The 14,930-nt window shown below is 51.0% G+C and overlaps 2 protein-coding genes across 4 annotated transcripts in view; one reads left to right on the forward strand and one right to left on the reverse strand.

The window, feature by feature from the left end:
• Window positions 1–14,930, forward strand: part of EFHD1 (EF-hand domain family member D1) — a 43,409-nt gene that overhangs the window by 16,476 nt on the left and 12,003 nt on the right. For all 3 annotated transcript variants that reach the window (XM_027591296.1, XM_027591297.1, XM_027591298.1), the window contains exon 2: window positions 7,321–7,468. In XM_027591296.1, the coding sequence (XP_027447097.1) occupies window positions 7,321–7,468 (148 nt within the window). The remainder of the gene's footprint in view (window positions 1–7,320; window positions 7,469–14,930) is intronic.
• Window positions 9,236–10,073, reverse strand: LOC113921004 (40S ribosomal protein S3a-like). The gene is made up of 2 exons (XM_035726593.1): window positions 9,500–10,073; window positions 9,236–9,432 (listed from the first exon to the last, which is right to left on the reverse strand). The coding sequence occupies exons 1-2, from the start codon at window positions 10,071–10,073 to the stop codon at window positions 9,236–9,238; spliced, it is 771 nt and encodes a 256-aa protein (XP_035582486.1).

Raw genomic sequence — 14,930 nt, forward strand, 5'->3', positions numbered from 1 at the left:
AAGATAGGAAAGCAGAACCTCAGAGAACTGGGCAGCCAGGGGAAATTGGAGGAGAAACGACAGTCCTATGACCTTGGGACATCCCGAGACTCATCTGGATAGGCACAGTTCGAGACACCCACAGGGAGAACCAGGGCGCCCCCGGAAAGGCCACTGGCTTTGGGGATAGTCTGACACAGTGCCCTTCTCTGACGTGAAAGTGCCTGGGCACCACAGGGTATTGTGAAAGTGTAGGTTCCGATTCAGCGGGTCTGGGGCAGGACCGAGGTTCTGTATTTCTAACAATCCTGGGTGACCTTGAGGCCCTGGTCTAGGGACCACACCCAGAGTAGCCTGTGCCTGCCTGTTGCAAAAGGCATTACATGATTTCCATTCAAGGCCTTTCTACGAAAAAGAAAAGCCGGGGCGATCCTCTCAACACTAAGACATTTTCTGGGGCACTGCCATCCTCCTGAGAACCCCCCGCCTCCCCTCCCCCCACCCGCCACCCGCCCGTATCCCTGGGGAGATTCTGATGGCTGAGCCTCTGGCACACAAAGGCTGGATGGCTTCTTTCTTCCTTAATAGCAGGATTATTCTGGTGAGGGGAAAACCAAGAAAACCCAGGGGCTCTGCACAGTGGAAGCTGAGAGAGCAAGTGATTCATGGAACCAGGAGGGGCTGAGCCCTGGGTGGACACTGGACACCGGCCCCTGTCCCCTTCCTAGTGGACCTTTGCTGGGGCCAGGCCAGGCGCTTTCCCAGGGCCTGGGCACCCACAGCGGTGGGCATGCTGGTGAGGGATCTCAGCCTGTCCCCCTCCCCCAGCCCCCCATCCAGGGACGGCCCTGGTCAGTACAGAGCCTTTCCGAGTGAGCCCTGGCAAGAGACCGGATCTCTCCCACAGGCTGGGCTGGGCTGTCACTGAGCTTGGGCTTCATGGAGATTCTGCATAAGAGGCCTGGGCAGGCTGGGCATTTGGGTTTCCGCCAGAATGCTAAAGATGTTGACAACTGTGTGAGGCCCCGTCGAGAGAGGGCAGCTCTTCAGAGCCAGGAGCCCTGGAAGCCGTCTTCGTTTTCATGACAGCAGACAGGTAGTCCTTTTAAAAATAGCTCCCTCTCCTTGGCTGCTCACTGGGTGCCAGGGCGGAGTGTGGGTGCGTTATCTCCCTGCCCGAGTGTCTCCCAAGCGGGTGGCAGGGCTGGGTGTCAACGCCGGCCCGTGTCTGCAGGGCTGTCGCCAGGGCTGATGGGACTAGAGTGTCTCCTAGCAGATCCTGGAGAGTATAAAGATGACGGGGACTGAAGATCTTGTAAAGTAAAAAACACGGGGAAAGTTCACCAATTCAGAGGAGGGCTGGAAGGACACCCCAGGAAGCAAATAAGGGTGCAGTGCAGGGGCTTGAGTTTCTGGGTGGTTTTTCTTTAACATCCTGGGTTGCCATCAATAAGAAAAATCTGGGTTAAAATTTAAATTAATGAAAAAAACTGGTATTAGGAGCCATGATGTTGGTAGGGGGGGAGCCAAGGGCTTAGGGGGACTCCAAGGAGTCTGCAAGCATTTGAAAGACATAAACTCTGGGGAGGGGGGCGCCTGGGTGGCTCAGTCGGTTGAGCGACTGCCTTCGGCTCAGGTCATGATCCTGGAGTCCCGGGATCGAGTCCTGCATCGGGCTCCCTGCACGGCAGGGAGTCTGCTTCTCCCTCTGACCCTCCCCCCTCTCATGTGCTCTCTCTCTCTCTCTCATTCTTTCTCTCAAATAAGTAAATAAAATCTTTAAAAAAAAAAGAAAAGAAACTGTGGGGAGGGAAAGGGAATATTTTGATGGTTTGAAGTAGGGGGAGGGGAATGCAGGTTTAGGCAAGGCTTGTAGGGAGAAAGCAAGCCCCAGATGGGCCTGGGGTTTCCCCGGAAGCCTGGTCTCACACCCCATTCTGGCAAAGGCTTTCTGTCCCCGGTGGCAGGGGTTGGGGACCTGGGGGGTGTCTTGGTCAGTGAGTCTGACCCAGGCAGGCTGTTGTAGGGTGCCGTTCCCTTTCCATGGGGCTGGGTTCCAAATCAAAAGGAAGTTGATACCATTTTCTTGGGGGCGGGGGAGGAGGCAAAGGAGGTTTCCAGAATGCAGGAAAGGAATCTGACTGCATTCACCTTTTCCACAGGCACGAAAGTTGGGTAAGTTAGCCAGTTGGCACATGGCCTTGTCTAATGGGGCTTCCACACTGGGCTGCTTGTGGAGAGGGGCTTGAGCATGCTAAAGATGACTTCTGCCCCCTGGCCCAGCCTTGAAGGCCGCTGCTTCTTGTCACCTCCAGCTTCCTGCAGCCACACCCACCATGGGATGCAATAAGGAAGTCCTACAGCCTTCAGAAAGGCCTTTATCTTTTTAATAACATACTTCCCCGGGAATCTCTCTGCATTAGCTTTGAGGGGCAACCTTGGCATTCTTTTAGGACTGCCTGACTATCAAGTCTTATTCCCCACCCCCAAATTAACTCTGGTGGCTGGGTTGCTCAGCCCAGGGCTCAGGCTGTGGGCTCGCGCATTAGGCGAGGGGGTCGTCCTCCTGGTTAACCTAGGTGGACCTAGTGACCTTGGGCTGGTTGACCTCAATGGGCCCCCATGTCTTCATAAGCCAGACAATCCCACACCCCTCAGAGTAGTGCTGGAGGGTTGAATCAGATGAAATGTATTTGAAGGGCTTGCCTGGTGAGACTGTTTCTCCAGATGTTTGTAAGATGGAAACCCTGGTATTCTTTTGGTCCAAAATGAATGCCTTTGCATTTTTTTTTAATTTATTTATTTATTTTGAGAGAGTGAGAATGAGAGAGAGAAAGAGAGAGAGAGAGAGCACATGAGAGGGGGGAGGGCCAGCGGGAGAAGCAGGTTCCTCGCTGAGCAGGGAGCCCGATGCGGGACTCGATCCCTGGACTCCAGGATCATGACCTGAGCCGAAGGCAGTCGCTTAACCAACTGAGCCACCCAGGCGCCCTGCCTTTGCATTTTTGAGCGGTCTTCTGCACCATGCTTTGAGACCAGAATCAGAATCCACGCACGTTCAGGACTCAGCAATGTGGCTGCCAGAGTCTTCAGGTATAAATTGTAAAAGGTGTAAATCTGACAGTCCCGATAGTGGTCTGTTTGTTGGGGACATTGAGTGTGCACTCTGCCCCCCTCCCCCGCCGAGTTGTGGGGCATGTAGTGGAGACTCAGTTAATGACCATCCCTGCCTTCCCTGCTCCCCTGTAAAGCCAGGGGTCTGCTGGGAAGTCCCAGGTTCGTTCTCATCCTTAGGAAGTGGCTTCACTGCATACTTCTGCTTTCACCATCTATCCAGTGGGGTGACTAATGACCACTTCACAGCACTATCGGATTAAACAAGGTGATTTTGCACAGGGCCCAACGCTTAGTAAGCTCTCGATAAACCAGAAACACAGGCGGCTACTATTAATTCTTCATAAGGCTGGTGTAAAGATGAAAAGGATGGGCATATGAGACAGTGTGCTGGGAACTGCAGAGCAGACCAGTTTGAGCTATTAGGTGCTTTGAGCCCCACGGCATGCACGGCCCATTCTGTTGCTGGGTGCTTTGAAAGGAACAAATACAACAGAAGAATTGACGAAGGGGATCTGGGAGGTTTTTCCTGCCTGTCTTGCAAAGCCAGGCCCTGAAGGAAGTGACCATGGACCAGCCCTTGTAGAGAGGGTCACTTTGAAGAGGGAAGGATGCACTTCTCAATTATAAATCCCAGCTCCACACAGAGTGGTGAGGACACCACTCGTGTGTCGCCTTATGGTCCTGCCAGGGCTTACCACAGCTGGCCCTCGGCCCGTGCTTCGGGGAGGGATGAAGGCAGGCGGCCATTACTGAGTGTCGGGGAGTGATCCCTGCTCTTCCCAGCCCTGCTTGGCTTTGGAGATGTCCCTCCCCACATCTACATGCCGGCTTTATTCCCGTGCCGGGCGGATGGCCTGCTGCACCACCCAGACCGGCCCGCCTAGCGGCACCTGGGCCCCTTCCCTCTACCTGGGACTTGCCCACTGGGGTGCTGGCCTTCTGCTTCCAGGCCCTGACTCACCAAAGTGGTCACGTTGAAAGATTTCTACCCATTTAAAGATTTCTTTAAATTCCTTTAACCTGTTTCCAGACTTTGCTGAGGCCCTTTCTGAAATATTTCTCCTTTTTCTTAGGCCTGGAGAATGTCTCAGGCTTGTGGGCCTAACAGAAAGTTTGCAGAGAGGAGTATTGAAGGGCGGTTTCCAAACCCCCCCCCTTTTTTTTTAAGATTTTATTTATTTATTTGACACACAGAGAGAGAGAGTGAGACAGAGCACTAGCGGGGGCAGGGTGGAGAGGGAGAAGCAGGCTCCCAGGGAGCCCAAGGTGGGGCTCGATCCCAGGACCCTGGGATCATGACCTGAACCAAAGGCAGACGCTTAACGACTGAGCCACCCAGGCGCCCCTTTTCCGAGCCTTCTTGACTCCTGTCGGTCAGAACCTCAGAAGAGACGCAGAAGGCTGATGTCTGAGCCCCTTCCAGTGCATGACCCCGTAGCGCCAGCCCCACCGTGCTGGGGGAGGCTGTACCTGCTCAGGGTTACGTGAGCAGGGCCCCCCAGTGCATTGTCCCCCCGCTGGGTGAGGACCAATTCCTGCACGTTCCCTGACCCGTTCTTGTCTCTTCGATCCTCCTTTTGCCCCCAGGGAGTCACATCTTAGATGCACTGCCCTTCAGTACTCCCCTCTGTTCCTCCTCTCTGCAGACTCTGCTGAGACACACACTAGATGCTGAGCGGTGGGCAGAGGACATTTATTCAAGATCCCAGCATGGCTGGTACCATTGTGGTAGTTTAACTCACCTGTCCTCCTAACCCTGAATTGTTCAGAGAGGTGTTTCCCAAAGTGTTTTCCTTGGAACACCAGGTTGCCAAGATGAGCCGTGCCTACTTCTAGTGGAAAGTTCCCGAACACAGAGGGTTGTGTGATCCGATGAGTCTGTGTGCTTTGTTTCCCTGCGGGAGGTTTCAGATGACCAATACGAAGGTTCTGGAAAGTTCCACACTATAGAAGCCTGTTTATTCTGACTAGGACTCCCTGTAACAGAGACTGTCCGTCCAGCCTCTTTGTAAGAACTCTTCTTACCTCGGGTCTTATTGTTGTTGGCTCTTTTTGCCAGAAAGCTCTTCCCTGTGTTGGTTCAAGTCCAGCTCTGTCATGTCCACGCATGGAGCCCAGCTCTTACTGCTCTTTGGGAATGTTTGTGGAAAGTTTAAATGCATCATGGGAAGACTGTGCTCTGCTTCCCGGGGCCAGATACTGTTGGTTCCTTCCACTCCTATCCTTGTGTGGGATCTTAAGTCCATTGACCTTCTTAGGTACCCCCCCTCCCCCCACCAACCGACCAGGCCCACATCCCGCAACGTGTGGGACCGGCCTGGAGTGGAGAAGACTGTCACAGGCTGGGGAGGGCTGTGATCCCCTTCTTTCAGGATTTGGCATTGTGGGAACACAGAGCTGCTGTGTTAGGAAATATCCAGCAAGGGGGAGGCGGCATCTGCTGAGTACCGGAGGACCGACAATGGGGCTGTTGGCCCTCAGAGAAGGAAGGGGGCAGCTCCCTGAGCTTGGGAGTACAGAAAGGCCACTGAGGACAGCGAGGTGGTGGGAGGTGCATCCCGGGCGGCGGGAGGAATGGCATGCGTCGGCTGCTGTGGCTGAAACAGAGCCCGCCGGGGAGTGCCGGGCCTCATCTCTGGCCTGACCACGTGGGCCTCAAAATACCACCAGCGCTCAGGGTTAGATTTCTGATTGCCCACAAGCTGCATTCCTCGGTGGGTGGTGGTGTGGGTGCCAACAATGGTGGGCTTTTGTTGTTGGGAGGGTGGGGAGAGAGAGAGATAGTGAAGGAGCCTGATTGGCTTATCTATTTTTACTGTGGGGAAAAATACACATAAAATTTGCCACCTTGACCATGGAGGTGTGCCGTTCGGTGTATATTCACCGCCATCTGTCTCCGGACCTTTTCCTCATCCCAGACTGAAACTCTGACCCACGGAACAGTCACTCCCCAGGCCCTGGTAACCACTGTTCTACTTTCTGTCTCCATAATGTGACTCTTCTCGGGCCCACAGACAAGCGCAGTTATATAGTATTTGTTCTTTTCTGTCTGGCTTGTCTCAGCCCTGCCGTTTGTTGTCAAGGTTCCTCCCCGAGGTAGCGTGTGTCAGACTTTCCCTCCTTTTTATTGTGAATAATAGCCTGTTGTATAAATACGCCATATTCCTTTGCATGGATGTACTGCATTTTGTTTATCCATTCATCAAAAATGGACACCTGGGTTGTTTGCACCTTTTGGCTACTGTGAACTGATTTGCTTTGTAAAGCAAGGTGTTCATACCTGAACAACAAGGATCCCTGAGGAGCAGAAAGTGGGACGGACTTGGAGGGAGAAGGGCCGGGGGGTCGGTAAGAAAACCCTGTCACAGCCCAGGTGTGTGGAGCAGTAGGGGGTGGACAGGTTGGCAGAAAGCAGAGGACAGAAGCCTGAAGAAGGACCCCCCCTCCGTGGTGAGGCTGGGTTTGTTTCCAGGCAGGGAACTGGGGGGCTGGAGGGACACCAGCAGAGATGCTGGCTCTGTGGTAAAACCCGGCCAACAGGTCAGAGCCAGGTCCTCTCTCAGCAGACACTCACAGAGAGGTGACTGTTTGGACCTGGAGGCTAGATGAGCGTGCCAGAGAGCCGGGGCCAGGACAGCCGCGTGCAAGGGTGGGAACCAGCTTCCACAGGCAGGAGACCGGAAGGATGAACGGAGAGGGGCGCCTGGGTGCGCTCAGCCAGTTGGGGGTCTGACTCTTGATTCGGCTCAGGTCATGATCTCGGGGCCCTGGGATGGAGCCCTGAGTCGGGCTCCCTGCTCAGCATGGAGTCTGCTTCTCCCTCCCCCTCTGCTCCTCCCCCACTCTCTCGCACTCACTTGCTCGCTCTCAAATAAGTAAATAAATAAAATCTTTAAAAAAAAAGAATAAGAAGGATGGACGGAGGGGTTTGTGGAAGTGGGGGAGGCAGGGACCCAAACGTATGGCCTTGTTAAGGGGGTACGAGACCTGACGACCGCCATGTTATACAGGGTCCCCTTTGAATCCTGTCGTGCAGTGCCTGAAGGCATTTCAAGAAGGGGGTCCCTTCTGATCGGGTGACCCAAGTGGGCACTGCAAAGCAGCAGGGGACAATTATTTTCCAGTAAGTGAGGCCAAAAGAATTACGTGTTTGGGAGAGTGACAAGTATCTGATGGTCCTGGCCATGGTGGTCCCTTGTCAGCATCCTTCCTTCGACCCTGCAGGTACGACGCTGGACGGGACGGCTTCATTGACCTGATGGAGCTGAAGCTGATGATGGAGAAGCTGGGGGCCCCACAGACCCACCTGGGCCTGAAAAACATGATCAAGGAAGTGGATGAGGACTTCGACGGCCAGCTCAGCTTCCGCGAGGTACCTGAGTCGCTGCGTCGGAGGGCCCCCCGAGAGGAACCTTACAGTTACGGGCCCCTGGAGCACAAGTGGTTTTGGCCTCTCCCGAGCACTGATTGGACAGTTAACCTAGAGTTCTTTAAAAATATCTTTAAAAAGCTAGTGAACTGCAGTGCTGGCGTGGGAAAGTGCTCGGTGAGCAGACAGAGAGTCACTGCGGGTAGGACAACCTCATCTCGGTGAATGTTTGGGTGTGGAGAAATCTGGAAGGATGTTTACCAAATAGTGGGTATGTGTGGGTGCAAAGTTTTGGTAGTTTTATGATTTTATACTTTTTTAGATACCAAAACTTTCAACTTTTATAATAAGCATAAAGATAGTCAAAAAGGAATTAAACAGAGGGTCTTACTCCGTGTTCGTGGAGCTCCCTGTGTCCCCATGACAATCCAAGAACGGGCTTTTTGGCCTTTGAATCACTGAAATTGCAGGCAAAATTTTGTATGTACAGATATCTTTCTGGAAGAGTGCAAGTAGATTCAAAGTCTGATCTCTAAATGTGTGAGAACTTGGTGATAAGGCCCGTTTCTATCTTGGGGAGGACATCTCGGGGACACTGGGTTTCTTCCAGGGCAGGGATGCAGCCCCACAAAGAAGGGTTCCATGTCTTATGTGCTTGAGTTTTACTGCGAGGTCTCCAGATGTGTCTGTGTGCCCTGGTGTTAGAACAGGTTTGGGGACAACACCCGGGCTCAAAGCTCCAAGCATTAGTCCAGCTGCTACAGTCCTATTCTGTCACATCTCAGCTGGACCCTCGGGGGCTGGGAATAGAGAGCGCTGTCCTTGCTTCCTGGTGTGTAACCTTGGTTATTCCAGAAACAGTGGAGTTCCAGCATCCTGGTTTCTGATGGTGAGGGCTTTGGCCAAGTACGGGTCCTCTCTCCAGGCTAGAGAGGGCCCGTGGACATCCTTCTGAGGTCCCTGGGGCCGAACCGGCAGCAACAAGTCCTCTCCCCAGCTGTGGGGAAACTGGCCTTGCCTCTCACTGCCCACAGATCAACTCCAGATCCCCCCTTCAATTCCTTTCCTGGACTGGCACATGCAGAGAGAGAAGATCATGGAAAACCTGTGTTGGGCATAACCCTCAGGATATTCTAGGCCAGCCTTCTCGTTTCAGAGCTAAGGAGCTAGAGGGCCAAAATGGTCAGCACTTGGCCTGAAATCACGTTCCAGCTCAAGGCCGGACCTGGGTGGCGGGCTCGGTGCCCACGGCCTCCCGTCGTCAGCTGCCACGCTTGTCTTCACAGCTGTCCCTCTGGCTCCCTGGCCTCTCGTTTGGCTCCTTTGTATCATTCGCGCTAGGCATTGGCTCTTTCAACCCAGCTATCCCTGGGGTAGAGAAGGTAAAAGCTTTCGTGTGGGTGAAGCTTTGGAGGCAACACCAGGGAAGGAGCCTCTGTGGCAAAGTTGTGACCTGTGGGGAACAGAAATCGAGAGGGTGTTGAGAGGTCTGCGCAGGTCACCCGCCGAGCTGAGACACAGTCCCAGGAGCCACCCAAACGTGCTCCTCCCTGAATCCAAGATGCTTAGTTAGCTTTCGCTTAGCTACAGGTTTGGCCATTTCCCACAGAAATGCCCACCGGTGGACATCAGGGGTTTGAAAATCTCTGAAGTGTTCCTGTTGTAGGTTGTCCCCCCCCCACCAAAGCCTCAGTGACATCCCTGTCAGTCCTTTTTTTTTAAACATCACAAATATGATTTTTTTATTTGTCACCATTAAATGTCTGACTTTTAAACAGATTCAGCTCGTTCAACTTTAGCACCGGTCTCATCCCCAGTAGCTTTTCCAGAACTACTACCTTCACCATGAAGCTCCATGAGCTTTCCCAATTCAGACTTGGGCTTCTTCAGCATTTTTACTTTTCTAACGAAGACATCATGAAGTGGATAAATAGACTGACAAGCCTTTTCTATATCTTTTCCGATATCTTGGCAGGCATCAGGGAGAACACGCAGTGTGGAAAGAAAAGGTGAGGTGGACACAGGAGAAAGCACGGTCTGGAATCAATTTATTGACCACTTCTTTCAAGTCATTTGTTTGCGCCTCTCGGGTCATGATTTCCATCATCTTTTTCCGAATTTGACGGACCTGTTGGTGCTGAGCATAAGAGGTCTTCCGAATCTGATTATTGCGTTTTTCAGTAAAACCAACACAAAATAGACGAAGCAAATAACCATCAGTAGTCTGGACATCAACATGAGCTTTGATCATGGTCTGCCATTTTTTGACCATGGAGCACATTTTGTCACGGGTAAGATCCATGCCGTGGAAATTAGTCAGGCAGTTTTTGCCCTGAACATCCTCAGTAATTAGCTTGAATTTTCTAAATGCAACTTCATCATTCTGCAAATCAGCAAGGCTCACTTCAAAAACCCGACCCTTGAGGCCATCAGATGCGATTTTGGTTCCTTGAGTTCTTGTGGCTAATGTTTTTCCAATATTTCTTATATTGAACATAGCTGGTGCTTTCACAACATACCAATCTTTCTTAGAAAATGGATCAACCGCTTTCCTCTTGGCTCCCTTTTTGCCGCTTTTCGTCAGGCGCTTGTTCTTGCCGACCGCCATGGCGCTCCTCAGGGAGCCAAAAGGGCAGACTCCTGTCAGTCCTTTGTCGTTGAGAGCCCCGCTGTGGTCCCATCTCTAGCAGGCTCCCCAAGTTACTTTACTCTTGAGCCTCAGTTTTTCTGTCTTTACGGGGCGCCTGGGTGGCTCAGTTGGTTAAGCATCCCACTCTTGATTTTGGCTCAGGTCATGATCTCAGGGTCGTGGGATCGAGTTCCGTGTCCAGCTGTGGACTCAGTGCAGGGTCTGCTTGAGATTCTCCCTCTCCGTCTGCCCCTCCCCCTTACTCGCACTCTCTCTCTCTCTCTCTCTCTGCATAAATAAATAAACTCTTTAAAAAAAAATAGGGGTGTTAATAGCTTTCCCTCAGGACTGTTGTGAGAAGGGAGTCCTCCCTCCATGCCCGAATCAGTTAGAACTCCTGATGGCAAGTGACAGAGAATGCCAGCTCGTTTACACAGGAAAACAACAAGCAAACAACTCTCGGCTCCCGGAGCTGGGAGGTGAAGAAGCGGAGGTGCGTTGGGCACAGTAGTGCAGCATCTTTCTCTGGTCATACCTCGACCGTGCTTTCTCCTGTGTCCACCTCACCTTTTCTTTCCACACTGCGTGTTCTCCCTGATGCCTGCCAAGATGGCTACCAGCAGCTCCAGGTTCCACGGTCCCAGGTTAGCAGCCGCGGGGCCTGAACCAGTCTCAGCTGGCCTCTGAATGGTGCTGCTAGGCACACGTGCCCACCTCCTGACCAGTCAGTGCACTCAGGGGACTAGGATTGGCTGGGTCCAGGTCATGCACCACAGGGCCCCGTGGCCCGCGGTCCCACCATCATCATCACATGGGGGCCAGGTTGCCAGACAGACAAAATTGCTCACTTGTACTGCTCGTCCCTCACAGCCTGGCATTTAGTAGGTGCTCAGTGAATGTTTCGGTTCTCTTTCTTTCTCTTTGGATTAAATTGACCAAAGCAGGTCACATCCACATAAAAGCTCTTTGATATGGAATGGATGTCTCCGTTAAGTGCTATTATGCTACTTTCCCCCAGTGTACAAAGCGATTGCTCTTTCTTTTAAACCATTTCCTTTCCAATTATGAAAAGAATGCATGTGGGGGCACCTGGCTGGCTCAGTCGGTGGAGCATGTGACTCTTTGTGACTCTTGATCCCAGGGTCATAAGTTCAAGCCCCACATTGGGCACAGAGCCTACTTTATTATTATTATTATTATTTTTAATTTTTATTTATTTGACAGAGAGAGACACAGTGAGAGAGGGAACACAAGCAAGGGGAGTGGGAGAGGGAGAAGCAGGCTTCCCGCTGAGCAGGGAGCCCGATGCTGGGCTCGATCCCAGGACCCTGGGACCATGACCTGAGCCGAAGGCAGATGCTTAACGACTGAGCCACCCAGGTGCCCTATTATTATTTTTTTGGGGGGGATTTATTTTATTTATTTGACAGACAGACAGCACAAGCAGGGGGAGCGGCAGACAGAGGGAGAAGCAGACTCCCCGCTGAGCAAGGAGCCCCATATAGGGCTGGTGACCTGAACCAAAGGCAGACACTTAACCGACTGAGCCACCCAGGTGCCCCGCCATGATATCTCTCTTAAAGAAGAATTGCTCCAAGGCCAGATGTGTGGTGGTTTTGTACAAAGGTTGAGTGATGGGTTTACTGGATACCTGTCAGTACTGGGAATTGTGGGTTCCATTTTCTCCTACTCTACCCTCCCTTGGGTGGGGCCCTGGCTGTGCTGGGTTGCCCATCAGCCTCATCATTGCTGATCGGACCATGGATGGACCCTCACCAGACTAGGTCCACTAGATTCCCTGTCCTAGGAATTTGAAATTGGGGTGAAGTATTGCAAATCTGGTTCTGTAGGTGGCTGTTCCTGCAAGATTAAGTCAGCGTTTTTGTTTTTTTTTAAGATTTATTTATTTATTTATTTGAGAGAAAGAATGAGAGAGAGAGCACATGAGAGGGGGGAGGGTCAGACAGAGAAGCAGACTCCCTGCCGAGCAGGGAGCCCGATGTGGGACTCGATCCCGGGACTCCAGGATCATGACCTGAGCCGAAGGCAGTCACTCAACCAACTGAGCCACCCAGGCGCCCTAAGTCAGCGTTTTTATATAACAGAAACCTTTTTGCTTAAGTCAACAAGTTTGTTTCTGTCACTTGCAATCTTAGAGTGCTAACTAATTCAGGGCAAGTATTTGCATTACCAGTCAGAACCATGAAATTAACTTTTTTTTTTTTTTTAATTTAGGGTGCCTGGCTGTCTCAGTTGGTAGAGCATGCGACTCTTTTCTTTAAGTTTTTTATTGTTATGTTAATCACCATACATTACATCATTAGTTTTTGATGTAGTGTTCCATGATTCATTGTTTGTGCGTAACACCCAGTGCTCCACGCAGAACGTGCCCTCTTTAATACCCATCACCAGGCTAACCCATCCCCCCACCCCCCTCCCCTCTAGAACCCTCAGTTTGTTTTTCAGAGTCCATCATCTCTCATGGCTCGTCTCCCCCTCCGATTTCCCCCCCTTCATTCTTCCCCTCCTGCTATCTTCTTCTTCTTTTTTTTTTTTCTTAACATATATTGCATTATTTGTTTCAGAGGTACAGGTCTGTGATTCAACAGTCTTGCACAATTCACAGCGCTCACCGTAGCACATACCCTCCCCAATGTCTATCACCCAGCCACCCCATCCCTCCCACCCCCCACCAACTCCAGCAACCCTCAGTTTGTTTCCTGAGATTAAGAATTCCTCATATCAGTGAGGTCATATGATACATGTCTTTCTCTGACTGACTTATTTCGTTCAGCATAACACCCTCCAGTTCCATCCACATCATTGCAAATGGCAAGATCTCATTCCTTTTGATGGCTGCATAATATTCCATTGTATATTATATATATATATATATATATATATATATATATATATATATATATACCACATCTTCTTTATCCATTCATCTGTCGATGGACATCTTGGCTCTTTCCACAGTTTGGCTATTGTGGACATGAGCATGTGACTCTTGATCTTGGGGTTGTGAGTTCGAGTCCCATGTTAAGGGTAGCGTTTACTTAAAAAAAATTAAATTAAAAAAATTTTTTTTAAAGGTTATATATTTATTTATTTGACAGAGAGAGACACAGCGAGAGAGAGAACACAAGCAGGGGGAGTGGGAGAGGGAGAAGCAGGCTTCCCGCGGAGCAGGGAGCCCAATGCTGGGCTCGATCCCAGGACCCTGGGATCATGACGTGAGCCGAAGGCAGACGCTTAACGACTGAGCCACCCAGGCACCCCAAATTGAAAAATTCTTTAAATTTATCAGAAGCATTTGATAGCTCGTGTCTGAAATCACTGTTTTAGCTTTGTTAGTCCTCTTTCTGTTTCTTTGTTTTCTGCTGCTTCTCTCCCCCCTCCCCCCTTTGCTCATAGTCACAGCTAGGACACTTTCCAATTCCCCACAACATACCAGTCTTTGTGGACTATAAATAGGAAGACAAACAAGGCTGGGCAGTTGGAGAAATTGTCATTCAGGAGTTGGTGATTATAATAAAATCAAATGAGAATGCCTGGCATGCTTTTCTGGAAGGCTGAACATTTTCAGGTTGAGCTGGATTTTTTTTTTCTTCTTTAACTGGCTGGGGCCGGGTGACGCCTCAGTTATGACAGGGCTGCTGTTGGTCCTCCGTGAGCTGGCAGAGAGAGTGAGCACACATGGGAAAAAAAGATCCATGAGGAGTACTTTAAGCCCGCCTGTAAATACCACCTCCACTGTAGATGTGAGAAAAATGAGCCTCAGGGATAAGGAGACATGCCCCCCCCACCACCAAGGTCACTTGGATTGTTGCTAGGCTAGGGTCATGCTCCATCTTTCTAGAGCTGCCTTCCCAGTGTGAAGGGGCTACCTGTTTTGTATTGGCCTTGTGAAGCAAGGGAGGGATAGTGGGTGTTCTGTAAGCTGTAAATATTTTAAGGGTGGGCAGGGTGCTGAGGGACAGGTTTTCACTCCTTCCCTCTGCAAATGGCTCACATTTCCAGTGCTGGCATCTTGGCGGCTGCATTCTCTTCCATGAGAGCTGGCTACAACCGCCCCCCCCCCAGCCCCCTTGCCCTCCATCCTGTTCTCAGGAGCCTCACCTCCGAAGGGCTTGTTTTCCGAGACTTGGAGCCCTTATTCTGGCTCTGATAGTCTGCAGCAAACTGAGCCTTTGCCGGCCTCTAGTGAGGAAGTTGGAAGCTGCAGGTGGATGAACGTGGCATTTCTGTGGAGTCAAGTGGCCCCCGGCAGCTTGCACAAAGCTACACGTCTTTGAGCATCTTGCTTCACCCCTTGCTTCTCATGTGGCAGCATCCACAGTGGAGTTAAGAAATCTGAAGCAAGAATTACAAAGAAAGGCTTATTCGCATGGCAGTTTGGGGTGATGGTGGTAGAGGCTGAGCCTTCCACTTAATGAAACACACTTCCCTCTAGGGACTAAGAGTCTTGGCAAGAAAACACAGCCAGGTTGGAATTTGGAAAGCCCGTTGGAGTTGTTTGGCTCTCAGTCTACTTTAGGTAATGCCCTTTTCCCTTGGGAAAGCCATTCTTTAGAGAGGATGGTCATGAAGAAAAGAAAAAAAAAAAAACCCTGAAAACACAAGATTCCCCTGTAGACACATGTGTTTTATGTAGCACCTAAAACCTGGAGAGGCCTCTTTCAGTGCTGACTTGGAAAAACAAATTATAGAAGCTTGGACAACAGCTGTTTGACAAATTCACCAAAATTCTTTAGAGAAGTAAAAGTCGTAAAATCACCTTGGGGGAAGGGCTAGAAGCTGGGAGACCTGCCTTTTCAGGCTGGCTTATTTATT

Source organism: Zalophus californianus, chromosome 3, assembly GCF_009762305.2.
Source record: "Zalophus californianus isolate mZalCal1 chromosome 3, mZalCal1.pri.v2, whole genome shotgun sequence".
In the NCBI taxonomy this organism is placed as follows: Eukaryota; Metazoa; Chordata; class Mammalia; order Carnivora; family Otariidae; genus Zalophus; species Zalophus californianus.